The sequence below is a fragment of the Lemur catta genome, chromosome 2 (genome assembly GCF_020740605.2).
Source record: "Lemur catta isolate mLemCat1 chromosome 2, mLemCat1.pri, whole genome shotgun sequence".
NCBI lineage: Eukaryota > Metazoa > Chordata > Mammalia > Primates > Lemuridae > Lemur > Lemur catta.
In genome coordinates, this window is record NC_059129.1 from 47,380,253 (window position 1) to 47,402,303 (window position 22,051).

Consider the following 22,051-nt stretch of genomic DNA (forward strand, 5'->3'; position numbering starts at 1 on the left):
TCTTTTAATCCCTTTTGGTCTGTGATCTGTGATTTACTTTTCAGAATATAATATCTTTGTTCCATTTTCTGAGGGGAAAAATGTGCCCATATGCATATACAATATTACATGTAATTTAATAAGTTTGCTCAAAATTTTATATGCAAAATTTTCTGTGCATGCATGTTATGAACCTCAGATTGTATTATTATTCCCACATATCTGTTGCCCCCCACCCCCCCACACACATAATGGGGAAGGTAATACTTCCCTGACCTCATCATCAGACTTGGCCACTTGACTTCTTTTAGCCAATAAATGTGAATGAAAAGTTTATATGTCTCTATGGCCAGAAACTTGAAGAGCCATTTTGTGATTCCATTTCTCTTTTCCCTCTGCCACAAGACCAGCAATGTTCCAGTTAGGGCCACTCCTTCGTTCTGGAATGAAGACACATAGAGCAAAGCTGCTGTCTACCCTCAATAGACCTATACTGTGGGCAAAACAAAATACTGTTGTTGTAAAGCCTGTAGATTTTAGGGTCATTTGTTATTGCACATAAATTAGCCTATGCTGACTGACATGAGAACCATAGGTTAAGAAGATCTATTCTAGACCTAGGTAAGTTTTTTGACACTATTTATTAGTCATTAAAAAATATATTTGATACCTATGTTATGGCAGGCACCAATCCTAGATAGTAGATTTTAACGTTTTTGTAGATTAGGAAACTGAAGTATAAATATGTTAAGTAACCTTATTGTGGTCACATAGCTTCCAAGTAGCTTCAGGATTCAAACATAAGTCTGTCTGATTCTCTATGTATTATGCCTCTGTAGTTTCCTATTTGTTTTTTACATCCATTTCATATATACCTGATGAATCATTTCTTTACTAATATGCAGAATTAATGCAGTGTTCAAAACTTTTACATAATATAATAAATACTTTTGTGTCTACTTAAATCAAAGGTCTTACATTATTGGCTTTCAGGGTACAGTTATGTTATATTTCCAGAATTTATTTATTTATTTACTTATTACATTTGAAATCACATACTTTTAGGTGAGGCTTGCACTTCCACTTAGCCACAATGACCACCATGTCCTATTGTCTTCCAGCTAACTTCACACATTTATGACACACACCTGGTCCCTGAAAACTTTTGAATTTGTAACCCCAGAATTGGCATATTAGTGTACATTGTTGATGAAGCCAAGGACTTATGTGTAATTCCCATCTTGTCCTTTATTGGCATCAGAGAAATTATTTTCATTACCACAGTTTCAATCTAGCAAGTTTTTAAATTGTGAGCAAGGAGGCAGAAGAGGACTAACAATCATAGTTAATTGGAGATTTGCTATATGCCAAGCACTATTCTAAGACTTTTACATGTGTTATCTAATACAATATACACAATGACTTCATGAGGTAGATACGATTATTCTCATTTTAGAGAAGGAGAAAACTAAAGCAAAAGAAGTTACATAGCTTGCCCAAGGTCGCATAGCTATTAAGAGACAGTCAGGGCTGAAGAGCTGTGGCTCACGCCTGTAATCCTAGCACTTTGGAAGGCTGAGTGGAGAGGATTGCTTGAGGGTAGGAGTTCAAGACCAGCCTGAGCAAGAGCAAGACCCCCATCTCTACAAAAAATAAAAAAATTAGTTCAGCATGGTGGCACATGCCTATAGTTCTAGCTACTTGAAAGGCTGAGGCAGGAGGATTGCTTGAGCCCAGGAATTTAAGGTTGCAGTGTGCTATGATCACGCCATTACATTCAGGCCTGTGTGACCCTGTCTCCAAAAAAAAAAAAAAAGAGACAGTCAGGATTTGAACTTGGGCAGTCCAATTTTGCACTCCTAAAAACCATACTATGACAAAGGGTATGTAGATTAATTGTGCATGAGCTTTTCTTACCAGTGGAGAAATCTGTTGTATTTGTAGTTGATAGCCTTTATGTGAAGCTACAGCTTTTCCATAACTATCATGCTCTTCAGAAAGAACACTCTTTTTGTTATTAGATACCTTTTGGGGATTGTGAATTATAAACTTAATGTATTCTGCTACCTTGGGTTCACTGGATAAAAATTAGTCAGCCCTGATCTTGTGAAAATCATGGCCATCTTCTCCGAACATCCCCTAATATGCTTTAATAGATGTAATTAGAAAATGTTAGTAAACTCATTTCATCCTTTAGAAAAATTTCTCCTAGCTGTTTAAACCAGTATGTAGTATTTAGCTCTTTGGGAAAGAGATTGACATTCTTAAAATATATTATATTGAATTCTTTAAAAAATTTGTACTGAATATCTTGCAAGTTTTATCTTAAGGGAAAGTGTATCTCAAAAGTTAACACTACTACTACAAGTTGAGTCTCCTGGAACAAATGCAGTAGTCAACTTAGCAAAAGGGCTTAAATAAAGGAGGACTTAAGATTGAGTAGAAGTGGGAATATCAGGGGTAGGAATAGTTTATTAAATTCAGGAACTGCCCTCATGGATAAAGGTAAGCAAGGACAAGGATGACCAAGATGCAAGAACATCAGTGGCTAGGAGCAGGAACACTCCTATGTGGTCCTACCTCCACCCTCCCTCTACAAAATGGAGGTGCCAATGGGAGTTATTTTTTTCTCCTGTTACTTCTACACAGTAAAACAAAAGGCAGATAACATGAGGACTGTGACTACAGTTATAAAAATGATGACCTAAAATGGGGGTAAAAATCAACTCATGGTGGATAACAGACTTAAACCCTAAGGCATGAAACTATAAGAATTCTGGAGGAAAATGTTGGAAAAACTCTTATAGACGTTGGTAGAGGCACAGAATTTATAAAGAAGACCCCCAAAGGCAATCACAGCAACAACGAAAATAAATAAATGGGACCTGATCACATTAAAAAGCTTCTGCACAGCCAAGGAAACTATCATGACAGCAAACAGACAACCTACAGAATGGGAGAAAATATTCACATGCTACACATCTGACAAAGGACTGATAACTAGAATTTATATAGAACTCGGGAAAATCAGCAAGAAAAAAATCAAACAACCCTATTAAAAGGTGGGCAAAGGACATGAACAGAAACTTTTCAAAAGAAGATATACTAATGGCTAACAAACACATGAAAAAATGCTCAACATCTCTAATCATCAGGGAAATGCAAATCAAAGCCACAATGAGATATCACTTTTCTCCAGTGAGAATGGCCTTTATCGAAAAGTCTCAGAACAATACATGTCGGTGTGGATGCGGAGAGATAGGAACACTCATACACTGCTGGTGGGACTGCAAACTAGTACAACCTCTGTGGGAAAGCAATATGGGGATACCTCAAAGACATACAAGTAGAACTGCCATTTGATCCAGCAATCCCATTACTGGGCATCTACCCAAAGGAGAAAAAGACATTCTATAAAAAAGACATCTGCACTTGAATGTTTACAGCAACACAATCCACAATTGCAAAGATGTGGAAACAACCCAAGTGCCCATCAATACATGAGTGGATTAATAAAATGTGGTATATGTATACCATGGAGTTCTATTCAGCCACAAAAAACAACGGTGATCTAGCACCTCTTGTATTATCCTGGACAGAGCGGGAACCCATTCTACCAAGTGAAGTATCCCAAGAACGGAAAAACAAGCATCACATGTACTCACCATCAAATTGGTATTAACTGATCAACACTTAAGTGCACATATAGCAATAACATTCATCGGTGTCAGGCAGGTGGGAGGAGGGAGGAGGGGATGGGTATATATACACCTAATGGGTGGGGTGCATGCCGCCTGGGGGATGGACACGCTTGAAGCTCTGACTCTGGTGGGGCAAGGGCAATATACGTAACCTAAACATTTGTACCCCCATAATATGTTGAAATAAAAAAATAAAATAAAACAGGATGGTAACCTGCTGTTTTTCTAATTTATTCCTAAGTACTTTTCTAATTCTCTGTTCTGTTGTAATTGAAGCATTTATGGGACTTTAGAAGCCATAGGTCCGGGCTGAAAAAAAAATCTTCCAGGCGCCAGCCTCTCCAGCAGTTACGTTCACACCGTGTCTGTGCCATTGGAGTGATTCATGAATGACACTAAGGACTAACAGCTCGAAGCGGGTGTTTTTAGGTAGTACCAAGGATCTGCTGTAAATGAATAGAAGTTTTTTGTTTTGTTTTTAGGCTCTAGCTTGCCCATTTTATTTTGTCAGCTTTGTCTGATTTTTCCACAGTACATCCATCCCTGTTGGTAATTTTGACGGTTGAACTATATGTGTGTGTATATATATATATATATATATATATATATATATATATATATACACACACACACTGTATATATATATGCATGCACACACATCCATATATATATATATACACACATCCATATATATATATATGCATGCACACACATCATCAAATGCACATTTTTTTGGAACTAGATTAATGTCACAATATTCAGAAAACTTCTCTCTGTTTTCAGTTTTAAAAAAATTGACACATTTTGTGGTTAGACTGAAATGAGGTAAATGTGTCTCTTATTGTTCTTGTAGTACTAATGGATTGTTAGATATTTGCTGTAATGTTAACATTGTTAATTTATGCCCTGTAAATGAATATGAAACACTATTACTGGGAAAACTGTATAGTCTGCACAATAAATGCTGCATAAGAAACAAGCCTCACTCCAAATAATTTTTTTTGCTAGTTCACACTTCTGAGCAGTTGACTCTGTAGGTGTGAAGAGTCTAAGATCTTTATGATTTCTGTGATAAACTAGATTATAAAATAAGCTTAATTATTGTTAAGAGCAAGCTTTGTCAACTTCATATAGTTTCTTGTTCCCTGTTTTTTGGGGAGAAGTATTTGAGGACCTGCCTTTGGGAGCCAGTCTAATGTTATCTCCATTCCCAAAAGTTTGTACCTTTGTGGCCTGAATCTAAGCAAACAGGAAGTGACTTGCGAGACCTTTTGAGTCCTGGCAAGATTATGTATTGTAATGAAGAAAATTTTTATACACACAGGGGTAATTTATAAAATCCAAATATCTGCTTATTGGCAGGGGTGCTTGATATTTCTACTGTACGTAGAAGTGCTCTTGCCTCCTATAAATAAATTTTATAGCAATTTAAAATCCATTATGGCCTGGTGCAGTGGCTGACACCTATAATCCCTCACTTGGGGAGGCCGAGGTGGGAGGATTGCTTGAGCCTAGGAGTTTGAGACCAGCCTGGGCAACATAGACTCCATCTCTACAAAAAAATAAATAAAATAAAATCTGTTAATGTCTAAGAGAACTAATATTCTTCAATTTTTTGTGTTCATCAGTATCCAGTAAGTTAAATTCAACAAATCTATACTGTGTATTATGTGGCAGGCATTTTGATAGGGACTGGGATATACAGTGAATAAGACATTCATTCGTACAAAAAATAGTTAATGAAGTGCTTTCTTTGGGTAATCTTAAGGACTTCCCTGAGAAAGTAGTGCTTATTTTAAGAGTTTAAAGATGAATGAAGGTTACCAAGGTGAATATCAGGAAAAAATCTCTCACATGCCATGATCAAAGTATTCCAGATTGAGAAAGAGCATGAAGTGTTTGAAAAGCCAAAAGCACTAGAGAATGGCTGACGCAGGCAGAGGGAGAAGAGGAGCAGTGGCTTAAGAAGAGACTGAAGAGGTAGCCAGATGCCAGTTCTTGAAGGGACTTCTAACTTTTAAGCCATATTTAGGATTTTTGGATCTGATTGTAAAGGCAATGAGAGGCCATTCAAGGGGTTAGACAGAGAAGTGACATAATCAGAATTTGTTTTTTTACAGTCACTGTGGTTGCATTGTAGAGAGTGGATTAGAGTGAGTCAAGAGAAGATTCAAAGGTTTCAGTTAAGATGCTATTGAAGTAATCTGACAGATGATGATTGCTTAGACTAGAGTGGTAATGGAGAAGTGGATGGATTCAAGAGATATTTAGGAGGTGTAAATGACTAGACTTGGTGGTTTTTGAGATGTATAATTAAGGGAGAATATAGAGTTCAAGATGATTCCAGGGCTTCTGACTTCAGTCTCTAGGTGAATGTTGGTACCATCCTATGAGATAAGAGCAGAAAACAAGGTTTATTTTAATTTTTAAGATATTCCTCAAATTGCACAGATTAATGGACATGAATAGGGAATATAGGATAGGAGTCATTTATCATTAGGAGTCTGTATGCTTGTGGGTGGCATGTATATCTTATATATGTATATATTTTGAATTTGTTTGAAAGTACACAGAAATAAAACAGTCTGTCTATTCTGAGATCAGTGAAGACAGCCTAATTTTTAAAGAGAAGGAATCATCCTGAGAGGGTAGTTGAGAATCTGTTAGGGGAAAGGTCTTATGGTTTTGTTTTTTAAAGAAACTGGAAGAGATTATTCATGACAAGAAGTTTAAATAAACCCAGCCACATTGAATAGATTACAATTTTTCCCATTAGCTTATGGTTCTAAGCCTTTTAATGTTTTAATAGTAACCAAGTCCATTGGTTCTTAATAACACTTGTTTAAACCAGTTTTTTCTTGCTAAAGCTATTAACCCAGGTTAACATCCAACTACTAGAATTTTATTAAGATTTTAATCAGAAAGCTAGAAGTCTGGTTTATCAATTGGCTGGCTACTGCTAATGGCTTTGTAATTTTTAAAAATAAGTTACCTAAGTTTTGCGGTAGAGATGGAGGTGGGAGCTATACAGCTTTAGAAACCTAGAAATATACGTATGAATAGAGGCTATAGCCTATCATGGACATAAATTGGGAGGAGAGAGGATGATGAACAGAACCCTATTATACAGTGCCTTACATGAACCAATCTCTTGAGATACAGGAAATGAATTTTTATTTGTAAGTGGATTGAGAAACAAAACCCCTGGCAACCTTTTCCATTTTACTTTAATTGACTACTTGAAATGTGAAGTATTTTATGGTATGAAATATCAAACTAAAGCTTCCAGTGGGATCATGGAGTTATAATCTGTGATATATAGTCAGGTGGGGTTTGGAGACTGGGCTTGGGAATGTGGAACCAGCAAAGAACTTCTGTGCAGGCTACAAGCTATTGCATTTTAGGAGGCTGGGGAGGTGGTTGCTTCAGTGGTACATGCTATAGTGGGAAGAACACAGACATTAGAGTCAGGTAAACCTGGGCCTTAAACCCCAGCTCCTGCATTTATTAGGAGGGGGCAGGTTGCCCACCTTTGCCATGCCCGCTGTCCTATACTGACATGTGGGGATGACATCTACTGCCCAGTTTATTTGGAGGAGTAAATAAGAAAATAAATGTAAAGCCCCTGACGGAGTGCTTGGCTCATAGTAGGCACTTAATTCTTCATTCTTCTTTCACTTCCAATTTTATGTTCTTTATACCCAGCTTTAGTGTCTATGATAATGATATACAAGTCTTATTAGTGAGCCCAAATAGTCTTAATGAGTGAGGTAGAACACATGCAATTGAATTTCTCATCTCTACTTAATTATGAAAATAGAAATTCATAGGTATTGAGCACTTTATCATTTAGAAATGCTAACCTACATGATGCTAGAAGTACTGTTAAAGGCACACAAAATTGTTTATGAAAGGTTTAAAATAACAGTTGATAAATACTTAAAATGTAATCCAGTGATGGACTTTTTACAGGAAAACATTTGGCCACATATTTATCCAGTTAACATATATTGGGCACCATTTTTGTCCTGGATCCTATGTAATGTGGGAGACTGATAATTGGACAGATGATTCTTAGACACCAGGAAATTGCAGAGTATTATGCCAAGAGAATTTGACAATATGTACCGAATGCTTCAAAAATGTGTATCCTCTCTTACCAGTTGATCTACTTCTAGTGATATAACCTAAGGAAACTCAATGAAATCTTATATGTAATAGTGAAAAATTGGTAACTGAAAATGTGTAACAATAGTGAATTGGTTTAACATATCTATAAATGGACAGACTATTAACTCATTAGTGGTCATACAGATCTATGGTTGACAAAAAAAAAAATTCATGATATATTTCTAAGAGAGAAAAGTAGTTTACCTTGAAAATAATTTATCCTCTAATTGTTGGATACTCAAATCTGTGTATGTTTATTAATCTTCTGAAATTTTACTAATAATTTTGTCTGAGACAGGAATATTAAAATCTTCACTTACAGAAAATTTTTCAGTTTCTCATATATATAACCATTTTCATTTTATATACAGTTGATGTTTGAACCACATGGGTTTAAACTTTGAGAGTCCACTTAAATACAGTCTTTTTTTCTACCAAACACATCGAAAATACTTGCAAGGTGTGAAACCTACATATACAGAAGGCCAGCTTTTCATATTCGCTGGTTCCACAGGACTGACAGCAGGTTTGGATACATGTGGGAGTCCTGGAACCAGTCCCCTGCGTACATGGAGGGAGCAACTATATTTTGAGGCTTTAGTGAATTGTTACTTTTACCATTGTATAATGATCCTCCCTAACTCTAATAGTGCTTTTTGCCTTAAAATCTACATATTCTGACAGTACTCTCGCTGTACTGGCTTTCTTTTTATTTATATTTAGTTGCCTGGTATTTAAAAAATGTATGTGTGTGTGTGTGTGTGTGTGTGTGTGTGTGTGTGTGTATGTGTAATATATAGTTATCCTTTGGTATACATGGGGGAGTGGCTCCAGGACCCCTCCCTGTACCAGAATTCCCAGCATACTCAGGTGCTGCAGTCCACCCTGCGGAACCCACTTATACGTTAAGTCAGCCCTCAGTACAGGCAGGTTTCACGTCCTGCAAATCCTGTATATGCATTTGGTTGAAAAAAATCTGTATATAAGTGGACCCACACAGTTCAAACCCATGTTGTTTAAGGGTCATTTTTACTTAAGCATTTTCTTCATCCTCATGTTTATGCTTTTAGTATGCCTCTTACACACTGAATATATATTAATAATAATTGGACTTTAATCTGAATTTTCTTTTAGCTGAGTTTGTTTACATCTAGTACCATTACTGATATATTTATGTGTATTTCTACCATCTTATGTGTTTTCTATTTGCCCTCTTGTTTTCTGTGCTGCCCTTTTCCGTTTGACCTTTCCTTCTGAAAAGTTTGAACAGCTTTTCTTTATTCCTTTTTTCTTTACTGATTACCCTTAAAAATTTTAACATTTCTTTTTGGCTTTGCAAAGTCAAACATTAAAATCAGTGTGTCTGCCATTCTTCTGAATAGTATAAGAACTTTGGGAAACTTTATCTCCAGGTACCTCTACCAATCTTATATGTTTTTGACCAGTGTTTTATTTCTGTGTTTTTTTAATCACCTAAATTAGTCTTTATTGTCGCGTTTAATTTTTGTATTAACTTCCATTGTTTTCTAATACTCAAAGAGACTGTGAACTCCTTGATTAAATTGGTTTTCTCACTCTTTCTTTTCAGATTTTCAAAAGAAACAACCAGACGATGATTCCGCTCCAAGTACAAGTAACAGCCAATCAGATTTGTTTTCCGAAGAGACCACCAGTGACAACAACAATACCTCGATAACCACGCCAACTCTTAGTCCCAGCCAGCAGCCGCTTCCGACAGAACTGAATGTAACTTCACCAAGTAAAGAGGAGTGTAAGTGCCCAGATTCTGAGAGATGGTAGGGAGAACAGCCTAAGAACCATAACATGAGCTTCTTGGTAATGCCTAATCCCAGAAAAAAGACAGCAGTTCTTTTAATTCAAGATAAGTGTTCAGATATAGGGCCTAAGCTCAGCAAGTTAGAGAATGAGTTTCAGCCATTCCATAAAGTTTAAAATCTTCTTAAGAGATAGCTTTTTGTATTAACTATCAAGGTGCATGAAGTTTTTGAGCCAGTCTAGAGCAGTGGCTCTTGGCTTTGACTGCACATTAGAATCCACTGGGGATTTTTAAAACAATTTTAATATTCACCATTCCCTGATTCTTATTTAATTGGTCTGGTGGGAGACCCAAGGATCTGTTCTTTTTAACTCTGCAGAGGATTATAATGTGTAGCAAGGGTTTAGAACCCCTGGTCTAGGAAACTTAACCCTGATTTAGGAGCCTTGGATTGAAACCTTACCTCTGACATTATCTGGGCCTTGACTTTCTAAGCATTTATCTGAGATAATACTATACTTCGTAGAACATAGTATATTTAAAGGGAGAGGGAAATGGTTTTTGTTACTCTTCTGTAAGTCTTCAGTGATAGAGTACTGTTATGTATGTGATATGGAAGTTTATTGTCCACTTAATTTTTTATAATGCTATAACTGTCTCTTTTGGGATACAGTTTTATCTGATGGTGTTTGTTGAAAATTATAGGGATATTATGACATAGAAGGTTTTGCCTTTTAAGAGCTTTATTCAAGGTTGAAATTTAGTGTTTTAAGTTTAACGAATATCTAGAAATATGGTAGATTAGGATGTTCTGTCTGCTGACTTTGGAAAGGTTATCAGATAACAAATATTTATCTAAGTCTATTATAAACTATTATATTTGGTAATATTGACAATATAAAATAAAGTCATAATCCCTGTCCTTAAGGAATTTACTATTTAGCAAGGGAAACTGAATACATTTATTATAGTATATCAGTTGTTCTCAACCAGGAGTGATCCATGCCCGCCGCCCCCCACTTCCCCGCAATTTGGTAATGTCTGGAGGCCAGGGATGCTGCTAAACATCCTACATTGCGTAGGATAGCTCTCCACAACAAAGAACTATCCAGCCTGACATATCAGCAATACACTGGTGGTTGAGAAACCTTTATAGGTGTTTGTGTACACCCACAGTAATGGTCCTCTTTATGTATTAAAGGTAATCACTATTGAAGCAAGACATTGGCTTACTGGAGGAAGTGATATTTAAGATGGATAGAAAGTGGTAATGAGACATTCTAGACAGCTTAGAATTAGCTGTGGAAGAAAGCTGCAGGGAGTTCCTCAGTGGCAAGTGACTCCTTTAGGGCCATTTATGGAGAATGGAGGACAAGGCTAGAAAGGTAAATTATGGCCAATCCATAGAGGCTTGAGTGCCCAGCCAAGCTATTTGGACATAATACTGTCTAAGTAGCCATGTTTTTGAGTACAGGAAGTGATATTATTACTTTTGAAGATATAACCTGGCAGTATTGAAAATGGAAAGGATTAGGCAGAATAGTATTACAGAGAGAGAATTTTTAAAGTATTATAACTTAATGAATAGAGGCCAGGGCAGGTATAGAAATCATGTAAGAGGAGAAAACAAGACAAAAACATTAGTGGTAATGCTAAGTCAGTAGGTTTTATTTTGTTTTTAAAAAATCTATTTGAGGTCATGTGCTTACTGAGGAGCTCATGAAAGCTATGGCCCCTTGTCTTAGAAAGATATACACCATCCATGTATACCCAGTTTTGCATGAAATTTCTCTACAGCTCATTATGGCCATTAGGTTAAGAACTCCTAGTCTAAGGGAAAGGTTGGAACTGGTCAAGATCTCATCTGGTGGAACCTGGATTGGATCTGCACATACCAGGATCAGGCCACAGCAAATAATTCAAGCAGCCAAAATACGTGTGAGACTGAGATAACAGTGACTACCATTAATTGAGCACTTTATGTGTAAGACATTATTCTACATGTTTTGCATATTTTCTCATTTATTCCTCATGAAAACCCAATGAGGTAGATACTATCATTATCCTAATTCTAAAGATGGGGAAATAGGCATAAAGAGATCAAGTAATTTGCCTGTGGTCACAAACCAATAGATACCAGAACTCCTTAAATTCAAGCGTTTGGCTTCAGAGTCCATACTTTTAATCAGTCAATTCACAATGTGAAATATAACTCATGTAGGAATAGAATATTAATGTTGGCAAGATCAGTACTTTCTCTCCCTATAATTAAGGCATGTGGAAACCCAAATCATAACCAAAAGTTACTTTATTGATTGATCATAAAAAAATCACTGTGACAGGGGTTAAGAAATATCCATATAACTAAAACATTTCTTCTATAGGAAGGCTTTACATGGGAATCCAACCCATAACAAGTATTTATTCAGCAAGTGGCAAAGCATGGACTCAACAAGCGAAGTTAAATGAAGTGAGTTTTTAATTGAGTCAGGCTGATTATCTGGTGCATCCTAGGACATACAGGAGAGGTCTTTCATTCCTTTCAAGGTTCCATCTCCACACCCCTTTCCCCCACCTCTGCCAGAGCTTAGACCCACCCTGAGCTCTGGAGCCTCCAAGACACAACTCTTGCTGTGTTTCCATAACTTGTCAGCTTAGGTCACTGTAGATTGCTCTGTTTTTTTCTTTTAATATATAAATACCTTCAATCTGATTAAGGATGTCTAGTTGTACTAGCTTCAGATCCATTCTCTTTCTTTCTGGTGACATCAGGGCTTTGACCCATTGTATAGAGATTTGCCAATCTGAAATAAGGTGATGACTTAAGTATGGAGAAAATAGTTTAAGCCTTAGGGGTTAAATGAGATTGCTAAGGGTGAGAGCAAACAAAAGCAGTGAGGATAGATCCTTGAGTGAAACTTACAGATTTAGGGAACAAAAGAGATAGAAGAGGCAAGTGTAGAAGTCAAAGAGGAAGAGAATGATGTTGGGCAAGGTTCCTAAAGCCAAGGAACAAATAACAACTGAGGATCTGGACTTTAATAATAATAATAATGATGATGATAATGAAAATGTTAGCTCGCATTTATGAAGTATTAGGTTATTAAGTATGAAATGTCCAATTTCCTTAAGTACTAAGTTTGACAGTTGATCTCTCTGACATTTCACTTTGACAACTCTTGTTTTATTTTTATTGTGAAGGTATATCCTCAGTCTTTCAAATGCACGTTTTGGCTTGTGATTATCTTTCACATTTTTTTTAGAGCAATTTTTATGAAACCATGGGTAAGTCCAAAATTTGTGTTATTTTCGAATATGAGTTCCGTGATGGAACCAAATGCAGCACTCAAAATATCAATGAAATGTTTGGGAAGGATGTGGCTAATGAACACACGTACATAAATAATTTGAGAAGTTCCATCCTGGTGATTTTAATCTTAAAAATGAGCCACATGGGTGACCTGAGACCAAGGTGGATGATGAGCTGAAAGCTGTAGTGGAAGCAAATCCATCTCAACCTGCACATGAATTAGCAGCAAGGTTTGACATTACTATTCCAACAATATTGGACCATTTGAAACAAATTGGCAAGGTAAAGAAGCTGGATATATGACTATTGCATGAATTAAGCATCAGAAGAGAAATCATCTCGAAGCTTGCCTTTATTTGCTGTCACGACATAAAGGCAAACCATTTCTACACCATATTGTTACATGTGATAAAAAATGGATTCTTTTTGACAATTGCAAGTGTTTGGCACGATGGTTGGATAAAGATGAAGTGCTGAAACACAGTCCCAAACCAAATACTAATCACAGAAAAGCTAATGATGTCTGTTTGGCGATCCAGTGCTGGTATTATCCACTGCAACTTCGTGAAACCTGGTCATTTGATTACAGTGGATGTCTGTTGCAACCAGTTGGATGAAATGATGAGGATGCTTGTGATTAAGCAGCCAAGATTGATCAATAGAGACAGGTCAATCCTCTTGCAAGACCATGTGTTGCAAAAAACCTTGCACCAATTGACTACCGCTTCTTCTAGGCTTTGGAACCCTTCTTACAAGGAAAAATATTTAATTCTCAACAAGCTGTGGAAAATGCCTTTCATGATTTCATCACTACTCTGCTCTCCAGGCTTCTTTGCTGCTGGCATAAACAAGCTACCATTAAGATGGCAAAACTGTGTCAATAATTTTAGGTGCATATTTTGATTGACTGTACTACTTGTTTGAGATATAATAAACTACACTTTTGATTCAAAATTGGATATTTCACATTTAATGACCTAATATTTACTATAGTCTCTAAGCTTTTTAGATATAATAACATTTAATTTTCTGTGTAGCCTATGAAGGTAGGTGGTTTTTATTATGCTTATTTTTACAGAAGAGGAAGTTGAAGCATAGAGAGGTTCAGTAACTTCTGTCCAAAGTTACGGAGCTACTGCTTGTCAGTGACACCCATGTTCTAACACACTAACTTGAATCCAGAGTCCATACTTTGAACCACTGTAGCATATTGGGATGGTATTGCGAAAATGCTGCTGTTGCTATAATTTGACAGAGGCATTTGGATTTGGTGATTATGTGGTTGATTACCTTAATAAACTATATCCATGGTTTTTATATTCATTTAGTAATCTTTGCTGATCACCTGCTATATGTTAGGCACTAGGTTAAGAGTTGGGTACAGAAATGATAAAGATTAGGTCCCTACACACGAGGTCACCTTTTCAAATACATAGGCCTCTCCCTGAGATACTGGCTTATTCTCCCAAACAGGTGCATAAGAATTTTGGGGTGGAAAGGAGGCAGTAACTAGTAGGTGGTTAATAAGCATGTAATTTTCAAAAGCCTTCTCAGGTGGGCCTTACTGCCTTACCTAGGTTGAAAGCAACTATCCTAAAGGAGATGTGTGCCAGGTTTAGGGCTGGGGAATAGGGGGATGAGAAAAGTAACTCAGGTTTGATCAAGCTGTCAGGGTGAGTGTTTTATAAGTCAGTAGGAAATAAAATGATTGCCAGGTGAGATTAGACAGCCTGTTGCAGCTACACCTTACAAATTTCTTCGGTTCTGACCAGCCTAGGAGAAGAAGGATGTAGGAAAAGGCAGCAGTTACCTATTTTAATATTTTAGTATCTGTCCTCAAGGGACCAGAATTTTATCTGTTGGTCCTTCTTAGTTTCCCCTAGAGACATGTGGAGAAGTAGATGTAGTAGTTGCTGGAAAATAGGTTTGGGATGCCAAATCCAAGTACCACATAATTCGTAAACATTTAGTAGTTACAAATCCATTATTGTTGCATAGAGCTGGAAATGCCGCATTCTCTTTGGGCCTTGTGAAAGGATTTTAATTTTTTCCCTAATATTCAAGAGAATGAGTATTGCTTAATCTGCTTTCAACTTCTTATTGTTAAATGAATATATCAATGGAAAGGTGGTGAGAATCTGGGTACAATTTGTTTTGAAAAGACTGCAGATAGAGTAATAACTATTGACAGGAGTGTGTAAAGCATAGAAATGGGACTAATTTTTATCCAAAAGAATTTAATGCACCTGACTGAAGGTCAGATAAAGCAGATATCGAAAAGCTATAAGTGATATTCTTCTGTCTGAACATACACATATCTCTCCCTCTCCCAAACTATGTGTTTGCAGAAGACTCCATGAAACTTTAGCTTTTAAAAACCTTTTCAAAAAATAATGTAAACAAAACATAAATAGTGACTAAAGGACTTGTCACAGCATTTAAATGCTATAATATTGGGGATAGCTAATACCACTATAGTACTTACCAAGTCCCGGGCACTGTTCTAAGTATTTTATATGTACAGTCATCCCTCAGTATATTCAGGGGATTGGTTCCAGGACCCTTCTCCCCAATATCCAAATCGGCACACACTCAAGGCCCGAAGTTGGCCCTGTAGAGCTTGCTTATATGAAAAGTTGGCCCTCTGTATACACAAGTAATACTGTATTTTCGATCTGTGTTTGGTTGGAAAAAATCGACATTAAGTGGACCTCTACAGTTCAAACCTTTGTTGTTCAAGGGTCAACTGTATTAACCTACTTCATCTTCATAATTACCCTGTAAGGTAGATACTTTTGTCTTATCCATTTCAGAGATATGAAAATGCAGGCAACAGGGTGATTCAGTATCTCGATGAAGATCACCGAGCAGTCTGGGTACAAAGGCCTGGCTCTCCACCATCACCCCGTAGCTGCCTGTCTCTATCATGATTTACAGTCTAAAGGACGCTGCATGCAAATGTAGCCTATACAGTGGAAAGGGAGGGTGTTGGACAAACTCTTAAAAAGAATAAAATATTTCATTTTGCTTTTGCTGCTACCTATTTACTGTTCTCCTAATTTCTAGGTTTTTCCTAAAGGGGATAAAGTGTGATTTGTAGTTATGTTTTTTGTCCCAACTTTTGAAGAAAGGATAATGTCAGCCTGTAGTTAAAACACTGGAATCAGTTGTTTGGTTGTTGTTCTTAAGGGATGGACAGATAATTGCTCACCTTAAGTCTGAGTCTTATCTGATTAGACTTAAAAGATGAGAAAATGCCCCCAGATCTCTTATCTGTAAGTCAGCTTTTCTGTTGTCATACTCTTAAGGACCTGGGCATCCCTACTTATGACCTGTTTGAGAGAGCTTTATGATGTATATGCCTTCCTGGGTTCTGCCCCCCAACTCTCCCCCCATTCCCCATCCCACTAGCATATTGGATGGAAATGGAGGTGTGGGAGGGGTCTTGGCTGGTCTATGTCTTTCTAGACAGGAGAGGAAGAAAATTGATGCTTGCTACTAGAGAAGATTAATGGCAAAAAATAGGCTTGTTTTCAAAGATTCTGACATTCTGATCTAGCAGTTAGAGAGGATCTACCTCATACAGAACACTCTTTTAAGCTCTGTGGAGGCATATATTAGGAATTTAGCAGCAACCAGCACTTACGCAAACTATAGCCCACGGGCCAAATCCAGCCCATCATTTGTTTTTGTACTGCCCACAAGCTAACAATGAGTTTTACATTTTTCAGTGATTGAAAAAAAAATCAAATAGTATTTTGTGACACGGGAAAATTTTATGAAATTCCTATTTCAGTGTTCATAAGTAAAGTTTTATTGGGGCACAGCCCCACTTATTCATTTATGTATTGTCTATAGCTGCTTCTGTGCTACGACAGCAGAGTTGGGTAATTGCTATAGAGACCCAGTGGCCTGTTACAGAAAAAGTTTGCAAACCCTTGTTTTACAAAGCACTTTGACAAACATTATGTTCCTAGGATCATCCTGACAGTGTGCAGCGTAAGTAGGGCAGGTATTCTCCCCATTATACAGATGAGAAAAAGGAGGCTTTGGATAGTGACCCACCTTGAGGCCAGGACTCAGCTCCAGGCCTTTTGCATCTATGATACAGTACCCCGTTTTTCCTACTCTTCTCTACTGCAGCTACGGAAGACATGCTTTTGCTGTAGCCAAAAGATAATATACAGAAAAAGTGAGAACCATACTAACTGGAATGTTAGTGAAGATTTTTAATGACTAAAGCTTCATTTCCAAGTGCTGACTGGATTTTCCTTTAATAAGACACTGGTTCCCAAAATAGAAATTTGAGAATATACTTTACTTGTGGTTAAAGTAATTTGCTTGAACACGTAGATTTCCATCATTTCCTTGGAGACTGGTTTCTGGTGGTATCCTAGCTCCCCCAAAGTTTTTTTTTTTAAATGGTGGTGCCTTTTAACATGTCCTTGTTAGACTGCCCCTGGGTCTTTGAACATGCATTGGACTTCGTTGGCTTACTCATCTTCATTTCTGTCTGTGAAGCCTTTATCTGTTCCCTGGAAACTTAATATCACTGCTACCAAGTGGCTAAACTTTTAATTTGTTTGTTTGTTTTTACCAATTAAATTTCTAATAATCTCCAAATGAAACCAGTTTTCCCTTTTTTAGACTATTCCTACTTTAGGAAGCCAGCCAGATAATGGACAAAACAGGCTGGCTTCTTCTAGTAGAGCATTTAGAAAATATTACCTATTAAAAAATATTTTATGACTTCCTGCTGGGCTGGTCTTAAGTGAAATATGGTGGGGAGATTTATTTACAGTTCTCTCTGTGTGTGTCTTTCTCTTCCCTTTTCTCTAATGAAGCTCAAAGCATCAGGCCATTTATCAGAGATAATTATACAGCATATGGAGCTTTTCTGATATATAATAGTCTCAAAGTGGAAGATTCTTTCCCATAATGAAGAATGCCCAAACTTTAAATGTCTCTTTTGATTCTAATTTAAAGGTGTTTTTTTTCCCCCAGTGCATTTATTTACTCATCCTAAAGCTGGTTTTGTAAAGCATGCTGCTTTTTATTAGACTGTGTTCTAAAAAGATTGATACTTTGCAGTATAGTATGATAATGTTCAGTTGTATTATATACTATATTGAATTGAATGAATGGCTGTAATTTATCAGGAATCAATGGGTGAGATCATTAAGTTAATCCCTATCAAAATGCAGGACTTGAGCAGTTCAGCAGTGTTTTTTAATAGAAATTATTTCTATTCCATAACGTTAGCTGGGTAGGAAGTTGTTCAGGTATTTGTAATGTCATTTGACCTTCGAGTTGTAGTCAAAACCAAATTAAAGCAAAATCATGATTTTTAAGTTATTCATTTGCTGGGTCTTTTTCTTCTTTCTTAATTTTAATCCTATTTTTAAGTATGCAAGTAAAGTATGACCACATTCTCATTTTTTAAATTATAGAGACTTAGGTTTAGATGGAATAGAAGGTGAAAATACTTTTTCTTTCTTTCTCTCCTCTCCTCTCCTCTCCTCTCCTCTCCTCTCCTCTCCTCTCCTCTCCTCTCCTCTCCTCTCCTCTCCTCTCTTCTCTTCTTTCTCTTCTCTTTCTTTTCTTTTCTTTCTTTCTTTTTTTTTTTTTTTTTAAGAAGCAAGATCTTGCTCTGTCACCCTGGCTGGTGTGCAGTGGTGTGATCATAGCTCACTGCAGCCTTGAACTCCTGGGCTAAAGCGATTATCCTACCTCAGCCTCCCAAGTAGCTGGAACTATAGGTGCATGCCACTACACCCAGCTCATTTTTTTAATTTTTGTAGAGACAGAGTCTTGCTATGTTGACCACGATGGTCTTTGAACTCCTGGCCTCAAGCAGTCCTCCCACCTTGGCCTCCCAAAGTGCTGGGATTATAGGCATGAGCCACTGCTCCTGGCCTACAAATTCTCTTTTAACATCATCACCATTACCAAATTCCTATTCTTTCCAGAAATAGCCACTGTTTGTTCATTTTGTGTTATAACTTCTTTTTCTATGCGATTATATACATGTTTACATATATATAAGATTTTGTTCATTTTTATATAAATGAGAACATACTACACATAGTGTTTTGTAACTTACTTTTTTATGTAATATATTTTAGAGATCTTTCCAGGTCAGCACATGGAGATCTGCCTAATTCTTTTTAAACTGCTGCATAGTATTCCATATTACTATACTATTACTATCTCTTTTCAAATTATTTTCTCATGAGGCCATTTCTAGGATTTCACCATTATAAACCATGTCAAATAATCATTTCGTACATGACTAATGGTTTAAGTGTTATTTTTCCATGATAAATACGTGAAAGAGGAACTAACAAGTCAGAAAATATGTATATTTTAAATTTTTATATACATGGCAATATTACTCTCCAAAATGATTATACCATTTTATAGTCCTAAGAATCGTGTTTGAGAGTGATTGTATACCATACCATTACCAACATTAGGTGTTTCTTTTTGTTTTTGTTTTTGTTCTTGGCAAGTTGGGTAAAAGAGTAGCTCATTTTTACTTGTATTTTCCTGACATCTCCTGATAGTGAGATTGAGTACTGTTTTATATGTTTATTAGCTATTTATAAGTCTCCAGCGATTTGCCTTTCCGTGTTCTTTGCTTATTTATTTTTTATTTGCTGTTTTTTTCTTACTGATTTGTAGGAACTTCTTATGTATTCTGGGTAATAAGTCTTTGTTATATATACTGTCAGTAATTTTTTCTGGTATGTTACTTGGCTTCTAATTTTGATTTGGGTGCCTTGTATTCCATTAGAAAAATTTTAGTCTTTTGTCTTTAGGTTTGTATCTTTCTTAGAAGACTTTCTGAATCACAGGGTTTTAAAATATTTTTCTATATGTTTTCAATACTTTTATAGTTTATCTTTTTCTATAGTTAGCTCTCGAACACATCTGGAACTTATTTTGTATATGCTATTAGGTATAGGGATTTACCTCTTTTTTTTTTCCCATATGGATAACCATTTATCCCAAAATCATTCATTGACTAGTCCTGGTTTGAAATGCCATTACTATTATGTAAACATAAATCTATTTCTAGGCTCTTTATTTTGCTTCATTGGTCTACTTGTATATCCTTGAAACTGGAATGTAGCTTTTTTGCATATATTAATATCTGATAAAGCTATTCTCCTTTAGTTTGTCTTTTTCTAAATTTTGTTGGCTATTCTTCTGTGTTTTCTCTTAATGAATTTTATATTCTGCTTGTCAGATTCTGTTAAAAATTACAGTGTGGTTTTGATTGGGATTATATTGAATATATAGATTTATTTAGGATTAAATTGACACTGTTAGGTCTTCTCATATAGGAATGTAGTTTCTCTTCATTCAAGCCTTCTTATATGTTTTTGAGCAAAGATTTATTTTCTTAAAATGGGCCTTAATGCACTTCTTGCTAGAATTTCTTCTTTGTAGCTTTATAGATTTTTTCCATATTCCTGACTAATGAAACTACATTAGTTTTTCTAGTAGTATTCCACAGATACAGTATTTGCTACAGGTTTCTTGTAGATATTGTTTATCAGATTAAAGAAACTCTTATTTATAACTTTCTAATTCCTTTCTTTAAATTTAATTAGAGATGGGTATTTAAATTTTACAAAATGCTTTTTTAGCGTCTGTTGAGATGATTTTATGGTATTTCTCCTTTGATGTATAATCTCTTAATTTAATAGACTTCCAGTGTTAAGTTATCTTTACATTGCTTGAATAAATTATACTAGTTATTTCAGTATACTGCTAGATTCAAAATGCTACTTTTATTGGAAGTTTTATATCTTTTTAATAAGTGAGAGTTAATTTTGTCTCTGTGTATGTCTAATGGGCATGTTATTTTTGTCTAGTCTTGATATTAGGTTAATCTTATAGAAAACTTTTCATCTTTTCCTATGCTATAATGCAGCTTTTCATCTTATATTCTGGTACCATCTTGACATAACTATTCCTTGGAATCTTGGAGAACTTATTCATAAAACTGAGTAGCCTTGATAACTTTATTCTAAGTAGGTCTTAGAACTTTTTGGTTTCTTATATGATTGTTGGACTATTTATACTTTCTACCTCATTTTAAGTCAGTTTTAGTAATTAATATTTATTATAAAAATGTCCATTTCATCTAGCTTTCTAAATTTATTGGAATAAAGTTATACATAGTGTTCTTATTATTTTTTTTTAATTTCAGCTCATCATTAGGGTACAAAAGCTCAGGTTATATACATTGTCCATGTCCCACCCATCCCCCTGAGTCAGAGCCTCAAGCGTGTCCATTCTCCAGACAGTGTGCCTGGCACTCACCATGTAGTCATACTTCCATCCCCTCCCCCCACCCTCCACTTCCCCAAGTCAGCACCCTCATGCATGACCATTCCCCAGACGGTGCGCAGCGTACTCATCATGTAGGCATACACCCATCCCCTCCTCCCACCCCCCGCCTTAGTCTGATATCCAGTTGGTATCATTCCCCGATGTGCATTTAGGTGATGATCACAACACATGTTGGCGTGGGTGCGGAGAGACAGGAACACTTATATACTGTTGATGGGACTGCAAACTAGTGCAACCCCTGTGGAAAGCATTATGGAGATACCTTAAACAGATTCAAGTAGACCTACCATTCGATCCAGCAATCCCATTATTGGGCATCTACCCAAAGGAACAAAAGTCATTCTATGACAAAGACACCTGTACCCGAATGTTTATAGCAGCACAATTCACAATTGCAAAGATGTGGAAACAGCCCAAATGCCCATCAATTCACGAATGGATTAGTAAATTGTGTTATACGTATACCATGGAGTATTACTCAGCTATAAGAAATAACGGTGATACGACATCTCTTTGGTTCTCCTGGAGAGAGTTGGAACCCATTATATTAAGTGAAGTATCCCAAGAATGGAAAAACATGCATCACATGTACTCACCAGAAAGTGTTCTTATTTTTAATATTTCTCCCATTAAAAGTGCTCTTAACTTCAGAGTATATGTTGTTCCAAGTATACAAACTAAAATTTATTCTTAGTTACTCTGCTATTGTTTATCTTTCCTAATCTGTGTTTCTTTATGATCCCCTAGTTA

General features: G+C 36.3%; 1 protein-coding gene across 3 annotated transcripts in view; it reads left to right on the forward strand.

Annotated features, from left to right (window-relative positions):
- ZFAND3 (zinc finger AN1-type containing 3) overlaps positions 1 to 22,051 on the forward strand; it is a 324,626-nt gene that overhangs the window by 229,580 nt on the left and 72,995 nt on the right. For all 3 annotated transcript variants that reach the window (XM_045541881.1, XM_045541882.1, XM_045541883.1), the window contains exon 3: positions 9,439 to 9,621. In XM_045541881.1, the coding sequence (XP_045397837.1) occupies positions 9,439 to 9,621 (183 nt within the window). The remainder of the gene's footprint in view (positions 1 to 9,438; positions 9,622 to 22,051) is intronic.